This window comes from Apium graveolens, chromosome 8, assembly GCF_009905375.1.
Source record: "Apium graveolens cultivar Ventura chromosome 8, ASM990537v1, whole genome shotgun sequence".
NCBI lineage: Eukaryota > Viridiplantae > Streptophyta > Magnoliopsida > Apiales > Apiaceae > Apium > Apium graveolens.
Genome location: NC_133654.1, coordinates 2,594,083 through 2,620,605, shown reverse-complemented (window position 1 = coordinate 2,620,605; position 26,523 = coordinate 2,594,083). Strand labels below are relative to the sequence as shown.

The window sequence follows — 26,523 nt, the reverse complement described above, 5'->3', positions numbered from 1 at the left end:
TCAGGCATGTTCCAGGAATGGAAAAAATGACAACAGGAGAAGAAGAGTCCCCATTGAGCTCAAGGAGATGGAATCCCCGGCTCCAGAGGTGTGTCAAAATCAATACTAACGCTGCAACATTCACAGCAGACGGTACAAGGGGAATTGGTAGCGTGATACGAGATGCTAATGGGACTTTCATAGCTGCAAGAGCTCAGAAGATTGCTGCACAATTTCATCCAAGGGAAATGGAAGCTTTGGGATTAAAGGAGGCGTTATCATGGACAAAGAGTTTGGGTTTCAAGCGATGTGTGTTTGAAACGCATGCGAAATTGTTAGTGGATACGAATCAGGAAGTAAAAGAGTGTGCTTATTTTCATACTATTGTTTTAGATTGCGTTGAATTATTAAAGCACTTGAATTATGTGCTCGTTGAGTTTGTTTATAAGTCTGCGAACGAGGTTGACCATGAGCTAGTTAGGGCCACTCATTCTATTTCAGATGTTCACGAGTGAGCGGGTGTCCCTCCGAATTTCATTTATGATGTATTTTCTACTGATTTGATCTAATGATAAGAAAGTACGTTTTTGTCAAAAAGAAGAAGAAAAATCATTAATTTCATATTTCCGTTTTAAAAAATAAATTAAATGAAATTTGACATTTGTATTTAGAACAAAAATAAGTCTCTATATCATTCTTACCAACTGTTTTTAATTATTTTTCCAAATAATTATGCCTCAACCATGCGAAGTTCGCATAGCAAGGCATTCTAGTTGGGAAGTATATTGGTTCCACTATGCTCAAGTCTCAACTAGTCAACTTTCTGATAATTGTTAATGGGCCTTAAGTAATCTAATATCCAACCCAAGTAATATTATTTTCATGGGCCATGCCTGTGCTGGTAAAGTTTGAAATCACCGATTTTATATTATTTTAATATTTTCCGCCTATTCGATTTTATAATCCGATTAATCACTTTACTTTTTTTTAAATTTATATATTAATTTAATAATTTAATAATTTTTATATTTTATTAAATATATCCGATTAATATTTCAATTAATCACTGATTATGCGATTAATCACTGAAGATTGCTATACCGAAAAATGCCCATTCCTGCTTTCGAGAAGAATGGTTGTAACTTGTAAATGCTTAGTTGTACAATTGTCCCAAGTGAAAAAACACAAGTAAACAAATCTCTCTCCCTCTCTCTCTCTCTCTCCCTCGTATATATAAGAACACACTAGGATTTGATCAAAGAGGTGAGCGATGGCAGGAGGGGAGAGGCCGAGGTTTGTGTTGTTTGGATCATCTATAGTTCAATATGCTTTCAACAACAATGGCTGGGCTTCTATTTTAGCTGACCTCTATTCCAGAAAAGTCTCTCTCTCTCTCACTCTCTCTCTCTCCCCCTCCCTCTCTCTCCCTCTCCCTCTCTCTCTCTCTCTCCCTCTCTCTCTCTATTATTTGTATAAATGTATTTGTGATTTAATTTAGGAGACTGACTTTTATTTGATCATTATCTTTTAATTTAGTAGGCTCATTTTATGATGATCTTCTTTTGTGATGATTGTTTACAATTTTTTTCATGCTTATGTACAAATGTATAAATGGATATAGTGGCGAAACCATATATTATAATGGTCCCGGACTAAAATTTATGATATGAACTTTATGGATTATTTGGGCTCAAGAATAATTAGTACTTCTTTTTAAGATTAGAAATTTAAAATAAGACTTGAGATAAATTGTTACACCAAATTTCCAGGTTCGGTTTAGCCTGGGAAAAGCTCTCACTAGTTCCGCCACTGCAGGGATATGCTAACATATGGTAGAATTTTATAAAAATATAAAATAGTCATATGATGAAAGGATGTGAGAATTAGAAAGGAAGCGTTTTTTTTTTATCAATTTTTGTAAAATGGGGAAATTATAATGGATTATCTAAACTGCGAAAATTGGAAGTACCATAGTTAGGTAAAGATCGTAAAAGAAAGTGCTTGAAATTAATACAAGAACATTGAGTGCTACCATCTTCGTACCTTAGCCCATACCTGTTGTATTTGTCTATTTTCATTATACAAAATGCCACATCTAGTATCTTTCAGTTTATTGTAAAATTGGATTAGGCTTGAGAATATAACTGTTTCCCTTACATAAAATAGATTAGTTCTTCTTTGCACATTGAGGAGAAATCAGATATGGTTTGAGAATATTTGCTAAGTAATCATAATACATTTCAATATATTTGTCACTCGATGTGATAGTATCAGCTAAAATCTAAATAACTCTGTTCTTATCTTCTAACAAGTACCTGTGAATCATTTAGAACTATATAACTCTCCAACTTGTTGCTCTGATGCCATCTTGTCATCACAGAGACTTATTATATATTGCTTTATCAAAGTAACTAAGTAACTGGTTCTTATGTGTCATTAACTATTACCTTTTCTTGGCTTGCAAATGACAAGTATAGGCAGATATAGTGCTGCGAGGATATGCAGGTTGGAATTCAAGGCGTGCCCTCCAAGTTCTTGACAAAGTTTTTCCAAAGGTTTGCTCCATCATATGATCCTTCTAATATATATATGAGTTGAATGGCCAAAACATAACTAAGCTAAAAGCTCAAAACATAACTAAGCTAAAAGCTCAACTTGCAACTGGATGATCAAACTCAAAAAGCTTGCAATCAGATTTTTTTTTTCTTTTGCTAAAGAGCTTGCAATCAGAATACTAGAGTAATTAAGATTGCATCTAAGTCTTTGAACAAGAAAAAACTTTCACGACCGTTAACTACCATTGACTTTAGACTGAAGTCCAAAACTCATTGTAAATAAATCAAAAAACATGCATGTAGATTACAATACTAATTATAATTTAGCTATTAAACCTAATTATCAACTACTACCTGACGCTTGACCTTTATTAATTATAAAGTGATCTTTTTTTGCAAGATTCATAAATTAGTTTAAGGTCAATCAACTATAGAACTTGCATTATAGCAATCTGATAAACCATCCTCAGTAATATGACTAAACTTTTTCTTTCAAGTAGAATTTTGACATATTGTTTCTTTTCTTACCCTCTTCTTGTATAAACTAGACTGCAAATGTACAGCCAGATCTGGTAATAGTGTATTTTGGGGGCAACGATTCATCAAAACGGCATCCTTCCGGCCTGGGTCCTCATGTACCTCTTCCTGAATATGTCGAAAACATGAAAAAGATTGCTATTCATGTCAAGGTAATTATTCTCGGAAGCATAATATCGTTTTGCTACTGGTAGTCAGTCATGTACCTGCATGTTATAAGTGACATGTTACGCCCATGACTTCATAAATAAGATTACTTGATTGATATAATAAACAATTCTAATTTCTCAGCAAATAACGTGATATTTCTTATGAATCTGCATCCTACAGTTTCGACTATGTATACTGATCATATAACTATATGGATAACACAAAGTGGTATTATGATTTATGAGCTAAATTAACAAAAGAATTTGTACAGACTTCCTAAAAGCATATCTATCCTAGAAGATGCATTAATTAGATATGTAAGTTGTTCAATTGTGACTCAGAACAGTAAACTTGTGGTCTATCAAATCTTGAAAAGTAGAAATGCTGCATTAAAGTGTTGAAATCTGAATTAATATCTGCCCATCGATGTGCCTATCATGTCACAATTGTTTTTTATTTTTGGGACAGAGTTTGTCGGAGAAGACACGGGTAATCTTCCTCACTTCTCCTCCTGTGAATGAGACACAATACTGCGAATTTTTTGGGTGAGCTAATGTTGTCTTGGATATTACTAACTACTTAGTGTAATCAAAGTTGCTAATTTATCATTTGTGAACCCAGCGTTAGATTTGGTTGGCATAGTCGAACAAATGAGTTGTCCGGTGTGTATGCCAAAGCTTGCGTAGATATGTGCAAGGATTTGAACATTAAGGTTATTGATCTTTGGAGTGTACTACAGAAACAAAGTGATTGGTTAACTGCTTGTTTTACGTAAGTCCGCTTCAGTCATATACAATGAAATATTGTGCTCTTGATCCCCTTCCATTGCATTGATCAGTGTCATTGTTGTGCTTTTCATTTCCTTTTAAATGATACATTCTTTTAGTTAATAGGTACTCCCTTAAAGCAACATTTTACTTGTATGGTCTAATTAGCCATCTTGAACAAGTGCATATAAATGAAATTATCTTTTCTATGAATACCTGATCGAAACTAACTTCTCCAGGGACGGGATACATTTATCACCCGAGGGAAGCAAGATAGTGGCAAAGGAGATACTTGCTGTTCTTGAAGAGACCGATTGGGAACCAAACTTGCACTGGCAGTCTTTGCCTAGTGAATTTGATGAGGATTCTCCTTATGACTGTTAGAACTGATAATCATGCTTTATACAATGAACTTGAATTGTAAATGTTAACAATCTTCATTGACAAACTTAAACTCTGCATACAGATCTTCAAGATGAAGTTTTACAATTGTGTTCTTAAAATGTAATACTAACTCACTCACTCTACTAACACAGAGAATGTATTTATCCTCATTTCTAGATCCAGAGTCTTGTAACAAACTTTTAGGCCGGAAGAGAATTGCCAGCTAATTGCCAGCTCAGCCTTAACCATACACCCAAGCCTAGAGTACTCGACTTGCTATTTACTAGACTAGACTTGTTATTCAACATTCCCCCTCAAGTTAGAAGTTAGAGTAGGCAGAGCACTGACAACTCCTAACTTGGACAAAAGAACACGCAATGTGGTGAGTAGAAATCAAACCAGTCTTGAGTTTGTGACGCACAAGATGACAATCGATTTCAATATGTTTAGTGCGTTCATGGAATACGGGATTAGAAGCAATATATAAGGCAGATTGGTTGTCACAAAATAATGGAACTGGAGCAACATCATAGATATGTAGTTCAGATAACAAGGATACCAGCTAGGTAATTTCACACACAGTATCAGCCATACTGCGATATTCAGCTTCAGCTGAAGACCGAGAGACAACATGATGTTTCTTGCACTTCCAAGCAATGACTGTCCCTCCAAAAAGAATGCAGAAACCCGTCAATGACTGACGAGTCAAATGACAGCCACCCCAATCAGCATCACAGAATGCAGTCAGAACCGGATTAACTGAGGCAGCATAGAACAGGCCTTGAGTGGAAGTGGATTGTAAATATCTGATGAGCTTGAGAGCAGCATGCCAATGGATTGATCGAGGTAAATGCATATATTAAGCTAGAATATGCACAGTATAGGATAAATCAGAACGAGAAATGGTTAGGTAGATAAGTTTACCCACTAGTCTTCGATAATCAGATACATCTTGAAGGAGAGGACTATTAGAGTCATGCAACAATTCATGATGCTGCTCAATAGGAACAAGGGACTACTGAGACTTGAGATGAGCAAACTCAAGAAGTAAATCAGATGTGTACTTCTGCTGAGTCATAAAAATACCATCCTTATTCCTGGTTACTTGAAGCCCTAGAAAGTAATGCAATGCACCAAGAGCTTTGATTTTGAAATGAGAACTCAAGAAATCAGTTATCTGAGCCATAAGAACAACATCACTCCCAGTCATAACCATATCATCTACATAAACAAGTAGATAGACAACAGAAGATTCCTTAGAGTAAACAAACATACTGGGATCTCCTATAGTCTGAACAAAGCCAAATGAAATCAATGCAGAAGAGAGAGCAATAAACCATTGCCTAGGAGCTTGCTTAAGCCCATACAATGATTTAAGTAACCTACACACTAACTTCTGACCTGGATATTTTTGTAGAATTAATTCAGGAATCTTATAACCAGGAGGGCAAGTCATATACACTTCTTCATCTAATAGACCATGCAAGAAGGCATTTGTTACATCAAGTTGAGAGATATCCCAGTTATTCATAGCTGTCAAATCTAACAATAATCTGAAAGAGGTCATCTTTGCCACAGGGGCAAAGGTTTCAAAGTAATCCATATTGATAGTTTGAGTAAACCCCTTTGCAACTAACCTGGCTTTATACCTGTCAACTTTACCATCTGACAAGTATTTGACTTTATAAAGCCATTTACATCCTATAGCCTTTTTAGAAGAAGGTAAGGGAACCACCTCCCATGTCCCATTGGCTTCCAAAGCAGCTAACTCTAAACTCATAGCTTGGCACCATTCTGGAAGATCAACCGCTTCCTTATAGTGTTGAGGTTCAGAGATTTTATCAGCAATAGAGACATTTGAGATCAAATGAGCTGGTAAGCCAGTATAATCATTAAACTTGACTGGAACTGTCTTGTGTCGATGGGGTCTAACCACACGAAGCTCATATGAAGGTGTAGAAGTTCTGATAGACTCATCAGAGTAAGAAATATCAGTTGAACTAGAACAGTCAGTGTCTTGCACTGTTGCATCAAGGTGGGAATCAGACAGAATTGAGGTATCTCCAAAATTAACATCAAAATCAGGATGCAAGGGATCATTATCAACAAAGACAGATGACTCAGGAAACAACAAATATGGAGACTGAGCCTCTATAGTTTTAAAAGGAAATACGTTTTCAATAAACTTGACATCCCTGCTAACAACTACCTGTTTGGTAGTAAGATCAAGAACCTTGTAACCCTTTTTTTCATACGGGTAACCAAGAAAAACACCTTTAAATGACCTAGCAGCAAATTTATCACCTGATTTTGGTACCACAGTTGCGTAACACAATGATCCAAAAACTTTTAGCTGCTCATAATCTGGCAGAGAGTTAAAGAGTACCTGATAAGGACTTTGATTATTCAGAACTGCAGTTGGTGTTCTGTTGATCAGATATGCTGCTGTAAGCAGACAATCTCCCCAGAAAACGATAGGCAATCCAGCATGAAACCTAAGAGCTCTAGCACAATTTAGCAGATGTCTGTGCTTTCTCTCAACCAGACCATTCTGTTGAGGAGTATACACACAGGTATACTGATGAATAATGCCAGCAGCTTTGAAAAACTGATTCACCTCCTGATTTATAAATTATGTACCATTATCTGTTCTTAGAACTTTGACTGTTTTAGCAAATTGATTTTGAATCAGTGCTATAAATTCTTTGAGAACAGAAGGAACAATTGTTTTATTTGGTAGAAGATACACCCAAGTAGTTCTAGATTTGTCTTCAACTAATGTAAGAAAGTAATTACAATTTCCATGAGTTTTAAACCTATAGGGATCCCATACATCTGCATGAACAAGTTCAAACAACTCTGAACTTGTAGAGGTACTAATAGGAAAACTCAATCTAGATTGCTTAGCATAATGATAACTATCACAAACACCTAATAGTTTGTCTGAACATACAATGGGTAACTGAAAAACTATATCAGTGGGTACATGACCCAATCTAGCATGCCAAATATCCAAACTTGACTTATTAGTTGAAGTAGAAGCAGCTACAGTCTTCACAGCAATGTTACTCTCTGTCTGATGTTTCTTTAAAATGTCATTTGTCAGCATATACAGTCCATTCTCCTGTTTACCAAGTTCTAGAGGTATCTTCCATGTATGGTCCTGTACATAACAAATATCAGCTTCAAATACTACTTGATATGAGGTATCCAGCACTAGTTTTGAGATAGAGAGAAGATTATATGTAAATGAAGGAACACACAACACATTTGTAAGTGTAAGATGAGCACTAAGCTTAACATTCCCAAAATGAGTAATGTCAGCAGTTGCTCCATTTGGTAGCTGTAAAGTGGCAGTGCAGGGTTGAATGTCTTGAAGATAAGACATAAATGGTGTGATATGATCTGTAGCACCAGTGTCTATGATCCAATGACACTGGTTTGTAGCCTGAATCACACTATAAACTTGAGGAACAAAGTGTCTGTTACCTGTCATTTGAACAGTATTTACTGAGTGATTAGAATTCCAGCTTGGACCATCATTAAAGGGAACAGATGCAATATTGGATTGGTTTCCAGATAGAGACTGTTGTAGCATTTTGATCAACTGATGACACTGCAAATCTGATAAATTGAGAGGAGGAGATGAATTAGAGTATTGAACTCCTGCACTGATAGATGTATTAGTAGTGATTGTATGTGCAGTTATGACATCATCAGGAGAATGAACCACAGTAGCAACCACTGAGTTTCTAGGCGTCAGATTTTTAGGCTTTGGCTTTGGTTTTCCAAACAATCTATGCCAACTGGGATAACCATGAATACAATAACACTTCTCCTTAAGATGTCCACTCATGTGACAAAACTCACAGATAATTGTTGCATCAGAACCTTTCTTGTTGACCTGAAATCTTGCTTGTGGTTTGAAAGGATTGGACTGAGTTTTCACAGACATAGCTACATTGTCATTAGTAACACTCACAGCATTATGAATGTTTCTCTGATTCTCCTCTTGAAGAAGAATAGCATAACTCTGATTTAGAGTTGGAAGAGGCTTCATAAGCAAGATCTGGCCTCGAATTGCAGTATATGTATCATTCAATCCCATCAGAAAATGTGTAAGTTGAACATTTTGCTCACTTTCAATCAGCTTTGCGTTCACTTGACAAGTACACTGAGCACAAATATATCTAGGTTTATTCACAACACTATCAAGCTCATCATTAATAGTGCGAAACCTTGTGAAATATCCAGAAAGTGACAGAGAACCTTGCTCCAGGTGAGATAGTTCTTTCCTCAAATTAAAGAGCTTAGGCACATTACTCTGAGCATATCTAACTTCGAGATCTAGCCAAATATCTCGAGCAGTTATGATATACACCATACTATTTCGTATATCCACAGAGACAGAATTCAAGAGCCATGAGGTAACCATATCATTACATCGCATCCAGTGCATCAAGAGAGGTGCATTTTGTGCAGGTTTAGCACAAGTTCCATCAACAAATCCGTATTTTAGTTTTGAGGATAATGCAATAGACATAGATCTACGCCACTGATTGTAATTAGATTCAGTTAATATAACAAGTTAATATAACAAGTTAATATAACAGCAACAAGTTGCATTCCTGGATTATCTGATGGATGAAGGTAGTATGGATGATTACAATCAAAGGTTGAAGAGGTTGAGGTGGAACCTATGATAGCAGCTGAGTATGATGCAATTGTAGACATGATATACTAGATGTATGTGAACTTTGATCAAACAGATTGAATGCAATTAAATCGATTGAGATAGCATATCAGATTGCAAAGTGAACTTACACAACGAAGATGTGATTAGCTATACATGAGAATAAAGAGATTTTCAGAACGAACTTACACGAAAGTTATGTTTTGAAGATCAGCAACAAGAGATTAAACAAGATTGAGAGAAAGAGTTCTTCGATTCAACAGCGGAATTTTGAGTTCTTCAAGGCTCTGATACCATGTTAGAACTGATAATCATGCTTTATACAATGAACTTGAATTGTAAATGTTAACAATCTTCATTGACAAACTTAAACTCTGCATACAGATCTTCAAGATGAAGTTTTACAATTGTGTTCTTAAAATGTAATACTAACTCACTCACTCTACTAACACAGAGAATGTATTTATCCTCATTTCTAGATCTAGAGTCTTGTAACAAACTTTTAGGCGGGAAGAGAATTGCCAGCTCAGCCTTAGCCATAAACCCAAGCCTAGAGTACTCAACTTGCTATTTACTAGACTAGACTTGTTATTCAACAAATGACCATATAGCTTCTGACGGTAAGACCACCTTAAACGTATCTGACTTGGACTTCTACCGGGAAACTAAATGGAGCTAAGCAAAACGGAAGTCTAGTAATTTGGTTATGTTGTGCAAGATGTCTTTGTCGAATTTAATACATTGTAACCTAAAACATTTTTATTAGTGCTTAATTTTTCTTTATCATGACAACTGCCATTAGGGTGGATCATCTACAAATCAGTACCATTGGTACCTGCCCCTGTTCCAGTGGCACCTATAGTCCTATAGCTTCAACAATACTTTCATCATGATCTGCTATAGACAAAATATTTGACTTCCTGTACATGTACCGATTTTCGTAGCTAAAGCTGTAATCCTTCTTACCAACTAAATAATCCTAATTAATCATGTTCTTGACACCAAATTGTAAGGATGGTGTAACAAAAATAAGTATTGTTCATTAATGATGCTTTAGCAATACCCACAAGATGAGAAAAACAAGAAAACTTAGTTGATATACTACTCTGATGATATACAGGCGGATTGAACCTTACAAATTAGACATCAAATGAAGATTGTATCCCAAAAAACCCATGAAGTTGGCATAGACCCTTTATTTTGTTCCAAAATCCAAAGTACCATAAATTGTCAGACCCTTGGATACACAAAAATTAATGGTTAGAACTATGTCACAAGTTGCTCAGTAATTTTCATTAAGAAACAGGGAAAAAACATGTTAAAAGTACAGTTAAACCTCTTTAAGTAATAGGGTCGGGACCAAGAAAAAATATTCCTTTAGCGAGTTTATTACTTTACCGAAAGTAAAAATACACTGTGTCCATTATGTTGGGACCGGAGAAAAATATTATTTTAGCGAGGTTATTACTTTATCGATTATTACTTCATCGAGGTTTAACTGTAGGGACAACGAATAATAACTGGTTTGGCAAGTTAAAGGATCCTGTGTTTGTGCTATATGCAAGTATAGACAATGAGCATTTGATAATAAAACTGAGAAATGGTGGGAAGTGCTAGGCCAAAGTATCTGGGAAGCGCATGCTGGCTAAATTTGATTAATCTTGGTAATAGTATATTTTGGGGCCAATGATTCATTCAAACCACATCCTTAAATTGTTCTACATGTTAAGGTTATTATTATGAGTGGCATATTATCTTTTTTATTCTAGCCAAATGATGCTGGTAGTCTCCTACCTTATGCTGCAAGTGAAACAGTTTTTTTGCTAATTAATGACACATGCACAGACCAGAAGTCGAATTCTTGACCTCCCGCGAATGAAACAGGTATGTAAATCGTTCTCGAACTTATAACTAAGCTGCTCCGTCTAATGGTTGGTATTCTATTATACTTGACTGATCTCTTTTCTCCCTCCCTCTCTTTTTATGCAGTCATGTGTTTTACATCTGAGTTTGCATCCCACAGAATCAGAATATATTACAATTACATGGAAATAAGAAGCAGAGTTACAAGCTAAATTAGCAAAAGAATTTGCATTGACTTCTCGAAAAATTATCTGAGCACCTGCACCTCTATCCTGAGATCCCAATTTAAAGTAAAAAAACATAGTTACATGCAATATATCTTTACAAGCTGTTTTAAGTACTTTCACCTATTGTGCCAGTCCAAGTTGCAGTAGCTATTGGAACATGAAGAGTAGAAATGTTGCATGCAAATGTTGTATATATTTTATACTGTCACAATCTTTTGTTTCTGGAATAAAGTTTGTCAAAGAAGACAGGAGTAATCTTTCTCAGTTGTACTCCTATGAATTAATTTGTTTAATTTATATGGTATCTTGATCTACTTTGTTGAATCGTAGTTACAAATTTGTCATCCTCGTAAACTTGAGTGTTGGATTCGATGAGCTGCAGTGGACAGATGAGTTGTCCAGAGTATACGCTAAAGCTTGTGTATGGATGTGCAAGAAGATCAATATTAAGGTTATTGACCTTTGGTGTGTACTTCGGGAACCAAAAGATTGGTTAACTACTTGTAAGCCTTCTTCAATGTAATATTTACATTATTTTGCTCTTGATCCGCTTCCTTTGCATTGATCAATGTCATTGTCGATGTTTGTTATCTGCTTCCTGATTATGATATGTCCTACTAGCCACTAGTGGTGTAAAAAATTTGAAGCCATACGGCATACGCACTTCTTTGGAGTAGTAATGCTGATATGATGGTCTGATTAGCCATTTTAAATAATTACTGACAAATGAAATCTGCTTTTTTTAAGTAGCTCACTGAATTTTACTTCTCCAGGGACGGTCTACATTCATCACCTGAAGGGAGCAAGATGGTGGCAGAGGAGATACTTGTAGTTCTTGAAGAGGCAGATTGGGAACCAAATTTGCGTCGGAAGTCTCTTCCTAGTAAATTTGCTGAGGATTCCCCTTCTGGTAAGACCGCATAAAATTTATCTGATTCAGACTTCTACCTTGAAACTAAGTGGAACTCAGGAAATTGAAGTTTAATTATTGCAGATATACAGTGTCTTTATCCGTTTTAAGACATTGTACTTACGAAATTTCACACTAATGTTATTTGATTTCTATTTATCAAAGGCAACTGATATGATGGATCATTATCCAATCATGCTAAATATCTCATTTCCATTGTTCTGAAGTTACACAGGCGTGCACCGACACTTATAAGTTAATCTGTAAGATCTTGTTCAATCGTATTGAGTACCTTTTAGCAGATTTGTCAATTGATCCCATGCCACCAGAAATGGCGGAACCAGAATCTATAAAGATCCGGGGCTAATATGCGTGACTAATATAAATACACTTAAGAATTCAAGAAAAACTACAGATGTTAAGTTACTAAAAGTGCAGTATTGTTATCACTTAACTTTATAAATTAAGGTATTTCATGCAAAATGAGATCGATATTGCAAATATTTCATCAGCCAATAGGTTTGGAGTGACAAGGCTGAAAACTGAAGTAATATGATGTAAGACCAAGATATGGTTGGCAAAACTGGTGAAGAGTTAATCAAGGAATCACATCACTTCAAATCGGAAAACCAAGCTCTGCCCCTAAATTAGGTATTCATTACTAATGCACAATAATTTCTATCTATGTATCAACAACATCACAACTACCTTGTAAATATTCAGCTATATAAGAGAAAATGTAAAAGCTCTCTTTTCATGTTTTGAGTTGAGAAGATTCTGTTACACATATGGTTGAAGTTTCATATTTTCTTTTATCGATTGTTTGGTCCTTAGTTGGTTTAGCATGTTATAAAGTTGGATTGTAGGAACATACTTTGTAGCATTGGATCCTAAGAACTGATCTAAGTGGTTAGCAATGGCCGGAACTGGTCAGAGGCCGAAATTTGTTGTATTCGGATCATCCATAGTTCAGCAGGCTTTTCACAACAATGGCTGGGTTTCTATTTTAGCTGACTTCTATTCTCGAAAAGTAAGTCACTCTCTCTTCATATATACACCTCTTTATGTGTCCATATGTGCAAGCATATCTGTGATTTCATGCGTGCATAACTAATGATTGTACATAGGAGTTAGGATTGAGTAGTTTGAGTTTTGTTGTTGGTGGTGGTGATCATTATATATCTTCTGTTGGGGGTTGTTCTTAAGGTGTTTTATTATAGTGATGTTGGCCCTTTTATTTTACAAAACAAAAATTATTTGACTTTAACTTGCAATTCTGTGGGGAAACAGATGTGTTAGTAAAATCATAAAACGGTGAAACTTGGATAAGGAGTGTTCTTTCTTGTCAAAACTTTCTACTTCTGTTAATTTGACATAGAACTCAGGTTTTCATATGTTCTGTGTAGTCATTATGTGCAAGGAGAAATGGATACAAAAAAGTTGGAACAGCTGAACTGTAGAATTGGAATCTCCAACCTAGACTTATGCCGAATAAATATGAAAACATGAATTGCAGTTACAAGAATCAAAATCTTAACCTCAAAATGTTCAAAACATGGTGCTCAAAGCTTCTAGAATTCCACCTTCCTTTGCATCGGCCTGGTGTTAGATCTAGTAGAGTGGTGAGAACCAGCAGATCAATAGACCCTTACAAAGGATTCCACAATACTTTGTTCCTACGGGCTACGTCCATATCAACTACCATGCTTGTTAATTTTATTTTAGAAAGTTTTCTGGTCCATTCCAAAATTTCATCGGATATGAAAGCATTGTCTCCGTCTGTTTCTGTTAATAAGTACCTTATATATGCTAGAACTGTATAAACCTTCAAGTTGTTTCTCCAATGCCATCTTGTCATCACTTAAACAGTTGGACCTGCCATATATATTGCTTTACTAAATTAAATATACTTGTCATTAACTGTTTAAGCTTTAAACTGATTAATGTAGGCAGATATAGTGCTGCGAGGATATGGAGGGTGGAACTCAAGGCGTGCCCTCCAGGTTCTAGATAAAGTTTTACCGAAGGTTGTTACTCTATATGATTCTTCTAGTAGTACACCACAATTGTACTTTTATCAATCAGTTCAGGACATTCAACTCTAGAACTTGTACTGAAGCATTGTTAAATAATTTGACTAATAATCTCCTCTCAATAAGTAGCCTTCTGATATCAATTTTCTTTCTTATGCTCACCTTATATGATCTAGACTACAGATGTACAGCCCGATCTCGTAATAGTATACTTTGGAGGCAACGATTCGACGAAGCCACATCCCTCGGGCCTGGGCCCTCATGTCCCTGTTGCAGAATATATGGAAAACATGAAAAAAATTGCTCGCCATGTCATGGTAATTGTCTTGGTAGCATATTGTTTTTTTTGTACAGAAAATGATGCCGGAAGTTTTCCTACCTGCATGCTATAAAAGTGACATAATTATGTCCATCATTCCCAACTTTAATACTAAGATGTTCTATTAGCAAAAGAAAACAAGTAAGATGTTTATGGTTGATATACTATAAACCATATGTATGCCTAACATATCTATTTATGCCTTGCCCTATCGCAATTTTTGTTTCTGGACCAGAGTTTGTCAGAGAAGACACGATTAATCTTCCTTAGTTCTCCTCCTGTAAACGACGTCCAATTTTGTCAAATTTATGGGTGAGATGATGTAACATTCAATCTGTTTAATGTATTTGATATCTTTAACCTGCTTGGCTGAAATCATAGTTACATCTCCAGTGTTAAACTTGAAGAGCTGCAGCGAACAAATGAATTGTCCAGAATATATGCTGAAGCTTGTGTAGAGATATGCAAGGAGTTGAACATTAAGGTTATCGATCTTTGGAGTGTACTACAGAAACAGGATGATTGGTCAACTGTTTGCTTCACGTAAGTCGGCTTCAATTATTTACTAAGATACAATTTGCCTTGATCTACTTCTTTGCATTAATCAAATACCTTTGTTGTACACTTGTACCACTCTCCACTTCCTTTGAATTGTTAGGAATTGCTGATGTATTCTAATTATCCATTCTGAATAGCTGCGGATATATAGAAATCTGTTTTATGATGAGTAGCTGATTGAAATTGAAATAACTTCTGCAGGGACGGGTTACATTTATCACCTGAGGGGAGTAAGATGGTGGCAAATGAGATACTTGAAACACTTGAAGAGGCAGACTGGGAACCAAATTTGCACTGGAAGTCTTTGCCTACTGAATTTTCTGAGGATTCCCCATATGATCTTCTAGCTTCTGATGGTAAGACCACCTTAAATGTATCCGACTGGGACTTCTACCGAGGAAGGTAAGTGCAGCCAAGCAGAACATAAGTCTAATGATTTGGTTTTGTTGTGCCAGATTTCATTGTCCATTTCAAATCATTTGGCATTCTGCTTGATTCCTCCTTGTCATAACAACTTGAAGATAGTAGTATTTCAAAGTTTTTAATGTTTATTTGTGGTGATCTCTAATATTTTGTGATCCTTTGTGTTCATAAACTATCACTTTATTACTTTCTATAATGATTTGGTCATGTTGTGTAATATTCATTATCCGGTCAAAAGATGTATTTTCCGGACACTCCAACCGGTACCATGCCAGATCGTCTCAGGCCGAACACATGACATGTAAATCGGACCGACCGATCGGCCGTATACGACCGAAGGCTAATATTCTTTGAATCTTTGCTATTATATAAGCTATAACTTAGAAACAAATAAATTTAGATCCCAAATAATGCCAAAAGAATGTATAAATTTTTCTGACAATTGATTCAAATTTGATTTCAATGTTTTCTGTTCTAAAACATCTGAGACATAGAATAAAACAACCTGCAAATGTGCTCAATTCAGGACATGTACTCATGCAAATTCAAATGTGCAACATTAGCAACATTGCTTATACATCAATGCAATGCAACAACATGAATTTGACCATCTTCTGTTATGTTTTCCGCGAATCTTGTACCATCTTCGTTTGCAAAAGCCAATAGCTCCCCCAAAATCGAATTCAAGTGCTCCACCATTTTCCGCGAATCTTGTACCATCTTCTCTTGCAAAAGCCGATAGCTCCCCAAATTCCTCGATTGAAAAATCCCGGACGACACTTTTTTGCTTTCATCTTCCTTGTCCATAATAACAATGGCCAAAATGGAGATAAATATTTATTATTCCACCACCTTTATATAAAACAATACCATCAGCATTTCTCATTGCCTGAAGCTGTTGAACATCTGGTAATCTAACTCTCTGATTCGATTCCACCTCAAAAATGTCTGCACTTTGCTGTAATTTATCAGATTAATCATCACAGATTTGTTTTAATTGAAGCTATGTATTTGCATTTATGATTTTATGTTTATCATTTTAATCAACATAAACATGGATAATTAAGAATGTTCTGGCTATCCAAATTGTTTGAAGTTGTTTTTTTTTTTCCTTTTTTTAGTAGTACCGTAATGTACCATAAATTAAAAATTATAATAAAAAATGATTTTTATCACCTAAATAAAACACAAATTAAACATGCTTAAATAAACACCTTATAATCATTTAGCAAAAAAATATAAAAAATTAAAATGTCCCTAAATATGTTACAAATGTATGGAATGTTACACAAACTTAAGAAAACCATTATTTCATCCTAAGTGTTGTATTTAATTTAAATTTAAAGTTTTTTATATATTAAAAAGAGTAGTGATAGATTTCCAAAAAGATCTTTCCCAATTAGATCAAATAATATGACTTATACATGACGGATTGTGGGGATGACAACGAAAAAATGCCCTAACTCTCACATTTTCAACTAGAAAGACCCAAAACATCACAAGCTAAAAAAAAGGCCCAAGCTATCACAGATAAACGTCAAAAAAATATGCGTTTATGGGAATTGACCAATTTAGCCCTGACATACATCCCGTAATATGAGTATTTAGCTGAAAAGATATAAAAAATGTGTTTCCAAACAATACATGCTTTAAGTTCGTTTATACTTTTAAATAAAAAAATACTTTTGCACTCTAACCCATGTACTAAATGTGTTTTTGGTCTAACGTAAATTTTATATGTGTTTATGGCTTAAATTGGTTTAACTTTAACTTTAATTTTGTAGGAGACGCAAAGAAAAAATGCATTTCCATTTAGAAATGCTAAACGCAAAAAATAAATGCGTTTCTGTGTGATAAAAAGGGTCTTTCTGCGCGCGCATGAGATTTTGGGCATTTTTTTCAAAAATGTGATATTCAGGGCCAATGCCCGATGACAACCTTCGGTTTATAAATATCAGATTTAAATATTTGATTCATGTATTATTTTTATAAAATTATGTAAGGTAAGAATATGATATTGGATTTTTTTTCCGGATTTCGGACCGAGTTTGGAACGAATTTCAGGTTTCGGGTTGAATATGAGTTCGGTATAGCTAAGATCCAAATTCAGATCTAAACTCTTTCGGGTCTAAAAATAAGACCTGGATTCGGATCCAAATCCAAAAAATCGGATTCGGATCCAAATCCAAAAAATCGGATTCGGTAATTCCTAACGGTTCGAAACGGGTCGGGCATCCGTCAGGTCGGGTAAAATTTTCATCCAAAGCGGGTTTTTATTTTTGCGCACATATTTATACACGGGATCCCATAATATTTTTAGGAATGTTGTTATTCATGGAGTATGTCACACATCGGTATTTGGAGAATTTTTTGAGAAAAAATTTGAAAAATCTAGCAATTCTTTATTGGAGTAAAAATTATCATTTTCATTAATTTTAAAATAAACGAGAATATCCGCAAAATCCCTAAAAGTTTTATTAAAATCTTCCAAATTCTAAAAACCACCGTAATCCCCGTTCAATAATGTAATGAAGATGTTTGACTGGTCGGACAAATAAATAAAGAAAAATAAACTATAACCGTCGTTCTTACAAAACAGTACCTAGCCAACCACCAGCCCTCCCAGACCTAAAAGACAAACAACTTCACTTACCATTTCTACATTAATCAATCAATAAATGTGTACACACATAAATACAACACACTAAAAATAGGTCCCCTGCTTATATTAATCTCGTCACAGTTTCTGAGTTCGATTTTAGCAATACCAAGATTTATAAGCGTGGTTAATAAAATATTAATCCCGTCCCCGTCCCAGTTTCTGGTTCGGTTTTTGCATATATTGTAGAGGTTATGAATTATTATTAGTTTTGATCGTTATTATTTTTGTGATTTTTCTAAATGGATGCCCCGGATGATCAGCGAGAATTTTCGTCCACTCTCTCGCCAGAACTAGGAGTTATGGAGTATTCAGGCATTGCATCTACTTCGAGTTTAGTGTCACTGGTTCGACATGAAGACGAAGAAGGAGAAGAAGAAGAAGATGATGATGCAGAGTTCGAGCCGGTTCGAAACGAGCCGTTTAGTTTTCGAGTTAGTGAGACAACATGCTCATGCATCTGCCTGCTCACCACTATTTGGTTCTTGGGTGGTTTTCTTACTCTTCATGTGAATTTATATTTTGGCTGAGAACAATTTTTATCGCGTAAACACTGACAACAATTGTTTTGCGTTTTTATGTTATTGTTCTCACTGTTCTCGCGCTAAAATGTGTTTTGAGTGCAACCCTGGATAAATTTTACTGTAAGATTTAAACATGGAATGCGCCTTTTATGTGTTTTTTCCTGCAAATTTTTAATTTTAGGGATCTCGGGATTGTTCTGCACAGAGCGCGAGCTGCATATGTGTAATTGTGTGTCCTGTGATGTTTAAGAGTTGATCCAAAGTGTACAACTTGAAAGACAATTATTCGTATTTCAGAGTAATCTTAATATGTGTTCTAAAGTTCACCAACTACACTTTTTAAACTGAATTGTGTGAATGAAGTAATGAGATATGAAGATTGACATGGATTTAGGTTTATGCTGAATGAACTTTATATGTTTGTTCAGAGTCTTCACTAATTTGCTTCTCTGTACATTGTATTTCAGTATCTGTGACACTAATGTTAGGACTATACGGGTCTTCAACTTTAAGACTCGGGCCTAATTGTTCAATACGAATCAGAGCCAACCCTCTTTTTGTGGAATATGTGAAGGTAATCTTATGCATCTCCTAATCCTTGTTATAGTGAATTTTTTTCATGAAGCAGAGAGTTAGTACGGTACCTTTACTATAATGCCATCTGTAGTACCAGATCACTTACGATAATGTGATTAGGTGGGATAACACTTGTTAGTTTAGCAATAATCAATTTCCCTTCTGTTTCTAGTTATGTATGATTCGTATCTGCATATATGTTAGTTTAGCATGTTGTTATATAAGTAACAGGTTAAGCAATTAGATGGTACGAAACAAGGGCCAATGCTGTATGGGTTTTCCAAAGGTCCTCCTCTTGATGTTCTAGTTGTATCATCTGCAAACGAAAGAATGCATCTCCCAGAAAGGTCTCAAAAGGCAAGTTTTCAATTTAAGTACTTCCGTTTGATCCTCTTCTGGTTGATTATTATAGTCGATAAAGTTTTCCCTTGAATTTTACAGGACTGGATATATTTCCTAAATGAAGGGTCTGAGATGAACATATCAATGACTGTAATGTCTTCAAGTTCGTTGCCATTGGAGCTGGCGATCGGTGAAGGTATGTAGAAATTTGTCACACGGTTGTCATCAAGAATTTCATCTCTTATTTTGTTGAGTACAATCTCTGTATATCAAACATGCTTGATAATGTCTTAGGTAAAACATATTCCCCTGCTATCAATTTATCCCTTGCTGTTGTAGTAACTATTATTTGTGGTGCTTATCGGTTAATTTCCTCTTTTCAATTTTCTTTTTGAAGTGTAGGATTTGGGGTTGTTACTTGAAAATTTAAGTATCGAATAATTAAATACCATAGCCAGATAAGCATTTGCTGCATAAGCACATATCTGGTGTCTGAATCTTCAACAATTAGAAATTTACAGCATATATTCTAGAAAACATCAGAACTATCATTTATTTAAATTTAAGTTTAAAAGTTTGTCTGTAACATGCCACTTTTCGCAAAATATGAAGTAGCAGTTTTTGCTGTAAAAGACTCTATAAGACCCCTATGGGGTTGGCTTACAATGCTAAAACCTTGTTCAACATTAGGGGTTTGGTTTACTTTGCCAGAAAAGAAACGATGTGATTCTTTTCACCTTTTGACTGAGAAAGAAAAATGTAGGTTGTAGGCATAAGTAAAATTTATATCATTTAGTAACTCTTTTTGCGTATTAACCAATTATCAGCAGACTATGTTATCTCTCCGCGTCTTCCTTGATCAACATCCTTCCAATGTGGTATAGCTCTATATTCATTGCTGAAAATCATTTAGTTCCTGGCTATACATGCAACATTGATACTTTATGATGCCATTGTGATTGTTTATTATACCTGCAGAGTTCTCTAAATCCTAGATATTTGTTAGGGATTGAAGGTCTTACACAATGGCTTGACAACCCAATGTATCCAAACAACATCTTGTCATCAAACATAATTCATGGTTTGTCATAATAAGTATTCAATGCACATATCTTATATATCTGTTGGTTAATTAACTCTGCACTAACAACGGAATCTGTTTTTGAAAGGCAATGGAACGATCCATCACAGTGTTACTAGGTCATCTAATTACTATGTGTCGGTTATCAATCTGAATTCAGAAATTGTGGAGGTAATCATCATTTTTTTCTCTGAAATAAATACTATATCGTTTTGCGATGACCTGTGACAGGTGCTTTCCAGAAATTATTTCTCAAGAAAGCATTGCATACTATAAGTCGTGTACAGTCAAATGCATCCTTAAAATTATTGTTATTTGGAATTAATTCGTCACTCATCAGGAACTAGCTAAGAGGGAACATGCTGCCCGGATACATAATATAGTGGAGATGTTTTGTTTTTTTCATCGTAACAAAGTAAAGAACTGAGATATTTGGGAAGATGTATATATAGAATCAGAGAGTTTTGGTTAAGATGCTCAGTTTGTTAGACAGAATCTAAGAGAAATTAGAGAGAAGAGTTCAGATTCCAGAGGCTCAGACAGTTACATAATGTATAGGGCAACTGAGAAATAAGACCAAATGAAGTATTGAGAGGGAACCTAAAGTGAGACACAAGGATTTTGGTCGATTTTCAGCTAATATATCCATATTTGGTAATCAATTAACCTACTGAAATACAATTACAAGAATCCGACATTCTAAGTACCCATTAAAGTCTCTTAGTTTTGAAAAAGGGTACTGTTTTGTATTGCTGGTGAGTGATAACCCTTCAGTGTCGTTGTTATATGAAACTTCAGCTAGAACAATAATCATTTAAACGTATGGTGTTTATATTTTCCCTGCAAGGAAAGTTTCCCCGGTGGAATTCATATTGCTATGATTATCAGGAGAAAAATTAGTGGAATTTGGTTAGTGAGCATGGGTTGTTGTTGCTGTTCAAGATATCCTTAATTAGGCACTTGTTATTGTTTCTTTCACAACCATTGAGGACATTTAATAATTCATTTTACACTCTGGGAATTGGGGGGGGGGGTACTCATCTATATTTTCGTCATTTCATTAGTTTAAAAACGGCTTATTTTAATTTGTATCCCCGTCTTATATTTCGTGACAATTCAAGAAGTTGTGATGCCTTTTTAACAGTTTTTCAGGGTTTTGTTCACTCATATCTGACAGTATGTTCTCAATAGATGCAGTTGAACCTCACACTGAAAGCTTTAATTTATAACACAACCTGGGCATATTATAACTGTTCTCTGGCTTATGGTGAATGTACTTTTAGAACTTCATTTTCTGATGGAAATACGGTCGTTTTAACTACTCCAGGTACTAGACAGGTATGTCTTGCTAGCGCGCCTTTGTGTTTTGCTTATTATTATAAAGTTCCTGCTCATCATAAATTTAACAATATAACGTAATATCATTGCTATTAAAGTGGCTATTGTGCTCAGATAGTCTAGCCATACGCCATTCATGTGTATGTTTAATGTGCTATCTCTATAGAGATATAACATGAAACGTGTATAGAAGTAGAGAACTGAGTCCTTGATTTTTCTTTCATTTAAAACAGAATATATAGTATTTCGCAAATATTACTGCATCTATTTAATCACAACAAGCACTTGTTATTTATTTTCAGGGCGTATATTATGATGATTGGTATGTTGAATTGTCATATGGACCACGGTGGATCGCTTATACTGCTGGCTTGGGTACAGTTTTAATATTTCTTTCATAGTATTTCTTTCACCAATCAAAGTCGCATTACATTTTTAATTTTTATTTGGGATGTAGCATTGTATTTGGTTTGCGAGTATTCTATTTTTCATCTTGCAGGTGGAATCGCAGTCCTCATTTTCTTGGTTTTCCGCCTTAGGAACTGTTGTCGACATGTTGATAACAGACCTGAAGCTCAATACAGAAGAGCAAGATCAGAGAGAGCCCCCCTGCTTTCACCTAAAGATGATGATCAGTCGAGTTGCACCTCTTCTTCTGATTTTGTCTCTCAAGATGATGAGCGAGTATTGGATATGCTCGAGGGGCAGTCGAAAGATGGAGGAACTGACTTGAGTATCAGTCGTCTATGTGCTATATGCTTCGATGCTCCAAGAGACTGTTTCTTTCTCCCATGCGGGCATTGTGTGGCTTGTTTAGCATGTGGAATGAGGTAACAACTTTCTAGTTTCATCTTAATTACCCCTGCCTCAAAATCAATTAACAGTGGATTTGTCCTGAATCCTCTCATAATCAAATTCTAATTTAAAAAATGAAAAATATTAAACACTGAGATTCACGTTGCCTTTGACAATACTTGGATCTTCAACCTCCTGTAGAGGGGCGAGGGAGATACCACTAAAGCAAAATTCTTTGCATTTTATGTTGTTATGAACAATTTATGGTTCTTTTAAATTTTATGTTATTTCTTTGAAAAAGAGATTAAGTCATATCTAAGGTCTATTAGGTTAGACATCACATAGAACCAAGAAATTTGCACTTCTCCTAACACAGGGTTAAAACCTGAGTTCTTAGCCTAGAGGACAACCAGCACTCATAGTTGTGCCTTACAAACAGTTAAGTATATCTAGAAGAAACAAGCAGTTAAGCACTCATAGTTGAAACCTGAGTTCAACTATACATGTATTTTGTTGTAGCATGTAATCATATTATTAGAAATGACAGTTGCGTTTCTCAGTTAGGAGCATAGCTTAAACCAGCAATGGCATATCCTGCTTAGAGGCTAAAGCTTAAAATCTTTCATCATCCTATTTCCACCTAAATTTGCCATTTGGTGATTAGCCAGCTAAGTACCTAGCTAATATCGGTGAACTCAGAAGGACTTGAAAGTTTTCTGCATTTTTTTTTCAAAAAAGATCCGCATCTTGACTTTAACGCAGAATAGATGACAATGTTTGATAATATCACTGAATTGTAATTTTGCAGGATTAAGGAGACTTCCGAAACTTGCCCCATATGTCGTAGAAAAATGAATAAGGTAAGGAAGTTAATTATAGTATAGTAGCATGGATTAAGGATAGCTATGCAATTAGGCACAACCACATTATAACAGACTTATACACCTAGTTCAAGTTCTCTTGTGTTACATGGAGAAACACCCTGACTAATTATACTTTACAAACTCTAATGGCTCACTAAGTACTAGTAATTCAACTCTTATGGTATATCAATGGCTATAGTTTTGATCAGATAATTTAGATGAAGCTTTAATTCATGCATTTCTTGCCATTCAAAAGGAAGATAACAGCATTATCTTTTTCTTCCCATCTCTCTCATGGAATGGTTTTGAGTCTTTGTACAAGGAATCAGGTGTGGCCCTGTCTTTAGACGAGTAAGACTTGCGCCTAGGCCCCCGACACTCAAGACCCCCAAAATTTTTTAACTTCTTCAAGTGAATATATATGAATTTCCATGATATATGTATATTAGGGCCCCATAAACTGATTTCGACTAGGGCTACTCGAATCTCAGGGTCGGCCTTGTAAGTAATCTTATGTTTTTATAAATTAGTTATATGATAAAGAGAGGGAAATAAAACAAAAAAGAAGAGGGAAAGTTGGATTGAAAGATGGCCATTCAGCTATAAAGCTATACAGTATTGTGGCAAGTAGAAGGCTGCTTTGCTAGGTCTTAATCATCATGATTAGTGAGAATCTGTATGAGAATTTATCATTGTTTTCACGAAATCTTTCCTCCGTCGGCTTTAATTTTTCTCCTTTTCTCTTGGTCTTAACGATAGATAAGAGAGGTCGAGATTCAAGTTATATTGTAATTTTGAGTTATACTGTAACTTCGAGAATCGATTATGATATCATATGTGATAATTTAGATCAAATTTCGAGTTTTGTACTCGGATTGCTTTTAAAAAAAAATGTTGATAAAAAAAATTTTCTGTGTGATGTTCATGCAATGTGTACAAGTTGGTTTGAAAGACCCTTTACGGGAAAGTAAAGGGCCACATGAATCCTTTTCTGAAATTTTTGGAGCCTTATGAGAAAGAAATAATCAACTTCCCCTTTTGTTTTATTGTTTAATCCTGAGCCAGAAAGTGTATATGGTGGCGAGTCGCCCACATGCAAATTAAAAACATCCAATTACAATGACAAAAACAACTATAACCTCTGTTATATAAATTGGCCGATTTTTCAAAAATCGCCGATAAATCGCTCAAAAATCGGTCAAAAATATTTGTCCGATTTGACCAATTTCCGATAAATCGCTGATTAATCATCCGATTTTTAAAAAAATCGTCCGATAAATCGTAAATCGGTACCTCAACCGAATAGTTCCGATTTCCGAAATCTGTAACACTGACTATAGCCAAAAAAATCAATTACAAAGCCAATATATGAAAAAAACTCATCTTTATATTGATTAAATAACTTTACAAAGATATAACATGTTATTTTTGTTACTATAATTTTCAAGAAATTTGAACTAATTATCATGACTACTATCTGCCAACGCCTTTTTTTTTAATCAGACTTGACCCGAATTGGAATAAAATAGTTCAGTTTCGAGTTCGAACTCGACCAATCCTTTAATTTCAAGTTCGAAACTAGGTTCGTAAAAAGTTCGGTAAGCTTGAGTTCGGCTCCAAAACTCGAATTAATTTTACTAAATATTAAAAGAAACTCAAAATATGATATGTTCGGATCGAGTTTGACTCGAGTTAAATTCGATAAAAAAGTAAACAATACGTAAGAAATATTAAATATTTCTATAAAATTATGTTTATAATTAAAAAAATTAAAAATAATAGAGACCCAATAAGGCTCGCGAACTTTACGAGCCGGACAATTTGAATCTCGAGCTCAATTCAGTTAAAAATTCAAAAAATTTGTATTCAGACTTGCCTCACGAACAGTCTGGCTCGTTTACACCGTGATACAACACGATGCGGGGACGTTTGTCGAGCACCTTAATTCTTGTACAAGAGTAGTTCAAGAACACTGTAGTCATTCAGATTCAGCAGGAGAAATAGATTTGGACTTCATTTCAAGAAGAAAAATATGAGTCCCCAATTGCATTAATATTATGAGGACTGAGCTCGGCAGCGTAACAGAATCAGAGCCACCCCGTCAGACTTTTCACTCTGCGTAGCCCACTGTTTCCCACGTCGCTTCTTTCCAAACCTCAAATTGATTACTTTATCTTCTTAATTTTCTTTTCCAAGTAATTATATGATTAAAATATGACCAACTTATCTGTAATTTAAATTTCAATTTATAATGAAAAAATAGTCAAAATACACCATTTTTCACCTTTAAGTGCCCAAAATACCCAGATGCACGCGGACGGTCTTTTTTACCCACTAAATACGCATTTCTATCATGCGTATTCTTTTTTTTTTTTAAATTAACAAAGGATACGCATGTCAGACATGCGTATCCCCGTTTACTGTAACAGTTGATACGCATGTCTGACATGCTAAAAACAGGGTACGCCTCAGTCAGTATTTTGGGCAGTTTTCCCGCATGTGGGTATTTTGCGCACTAGATGGCGGGTATTTTGGTTTTTTACCCATTTATTTGAAATTTTTACAATCACATATTTTTTTTACAATTTATTTGATATCGACGTAAAATGAATTAGAGAGAGTATTGAACTGATTTTATTATATAAATTTGACTAAACTCAAATTTAAATTTAAATATGGATGTATAATTGTCCAAAAAGAAATCACGTCGACGATTATATTGAAAAAATCTGGTACAAATTATACATATCTTTATTAAAAATCTTAATTTTTAGTACTTATCCTAAAAAAATCAGAATTGAATAACAAAGATACTCTATCAATATCAATAATCAATAATAAATAATAATAAAAAAAGATCCTCATCTATTATCCGTCGGATCAAAATACAAAACACACATCCAACGGCTGATATTAAATTTCCTTAGCACCCCTTATTTACAAATGC

General features: G+C 35.0%; 3 protein-coding genes and 1 pseudogene across 8 annotated transcripts; 3 read left to right on the top strand and 1 right to left on the bottom strand.

The window, feature by feature from the left end:
- Positions 1-1,077: 1,077 nt before the first annotated feature.
- On the top strand, positions 1,078-10,042 carry LOC141677675 (GDSL esterase/lipase WDL1-like; annotated as a pseudogene).
- Positions 7,402-9,658, bottom strand: LOC141677589 (uncharacterized). The gene is made up of 2 exons (XM_074483590.1): positions 7,862-9,658; positions 7,402-7,535 (listed from the first exon to the last, which is right to left on the bottom strand). Exons 1-2 carry the CDS (start codon positions 8,913-8,915, stop codon positions 7,501-7,503), a joined length of 1,089 nt encoding a protein of 362 aa, XP_074339691.1. The 5' UTR covers positions 8,916-9,658; the 3' UTR covers positions 7,402-7,500.
- A 1,474-nt stretch (positions 10,043-11,516) lies between the features above and the next one.
- LOC141677590 (GDSL esterase/lipase WDL1-like) lies at positions 11,517-15,543 on the top strand. Of its 2 annotated transcripts, XM_074483592.1 has the most exons (8): positions 11,517-11,658; positions 11,929-12,065; positions 12,932-13,095; positions 14,015-14,092; positions 14,275-14,415; positions 14,653-14,729; positions 14,811-14,960; positions 15,177-15,543. In XM_074483592.1, the coding sequence occupies exons 3-8, from the start codon at positions 12,982-12,984 to the stop codon at positions 15,379-15,381; spliced, it is 765 nt and encodes a 254-aa protein (XP_074339693.1). In that variant the 5' UTR covers positions 11,517-11,658; positions 11,929-12,065; positions 12,932-12,981; the 3' UTR covers positions 15,382-15,543. The 2 variants fall into 2 exon arrangements, with proteins under 2 accessions (XP_074339693.1, XP_074339692.1); XM_074483591.1 differs by lacking the exons at positions 11,517-11,658; positions 11,929-12,065 and having other exon boundaries at positions 12,825-13,095.
- Positions 15,544-18,091: 2,548 nt separating this feature from the next.
- LOC141678768 (E3 ubiquitin-protein ligase APD1-like) lies at positions 18,092-24,554 on the top strand. 5 transcript variants are annotated; one of them, XR_012557907.1, is made up of 10 exons: positions 18,092-18,546; positions 19,049-19,155; positions 19,389-19,514; positions 19,599-19,695; positions 20,506-20,580; positions 20,669-20,751; positions 21,772-21,918; positions 22,221-22,293; positions 22,485-22,748; positions 23,522-24,534. XR_012557907.1 is itself a non-coding variant. In XM_074485147.1 (10 exons), the coding sequence occupies exons 1-10, from the start codon at positions 18,300-18,302 to the stop codon at positions 23,595-23,597; spliced, it is 1,356 nt and encodes a 451-aa protein (XP_074341248.1). In that variant the 5' UTR covers positions 18,094-18,299; the 3' UTR covers positions 23,598-24,532. The 5 variants fall into 5 exon arrangements, 4 of the variants coding, with proteins under 4 accessions (XP_074341250.1, XP_074341248.1, XP_074341249.1 ...); XM_074485147.1 differs by having other exon boundaries at positions 18,094-18,546; positions 21,778-21,918; positions 22,418-22,748; positions 23,522-24,532; XM_074485146.1 differs by having other exon boundaries at positions 18,095-18,546; positions 22,418-22,748; positions 23,522-24,524.
- The last annotated feature ends 1,969 nt before the right edge of the window (positions 24,555-26,523 follow it).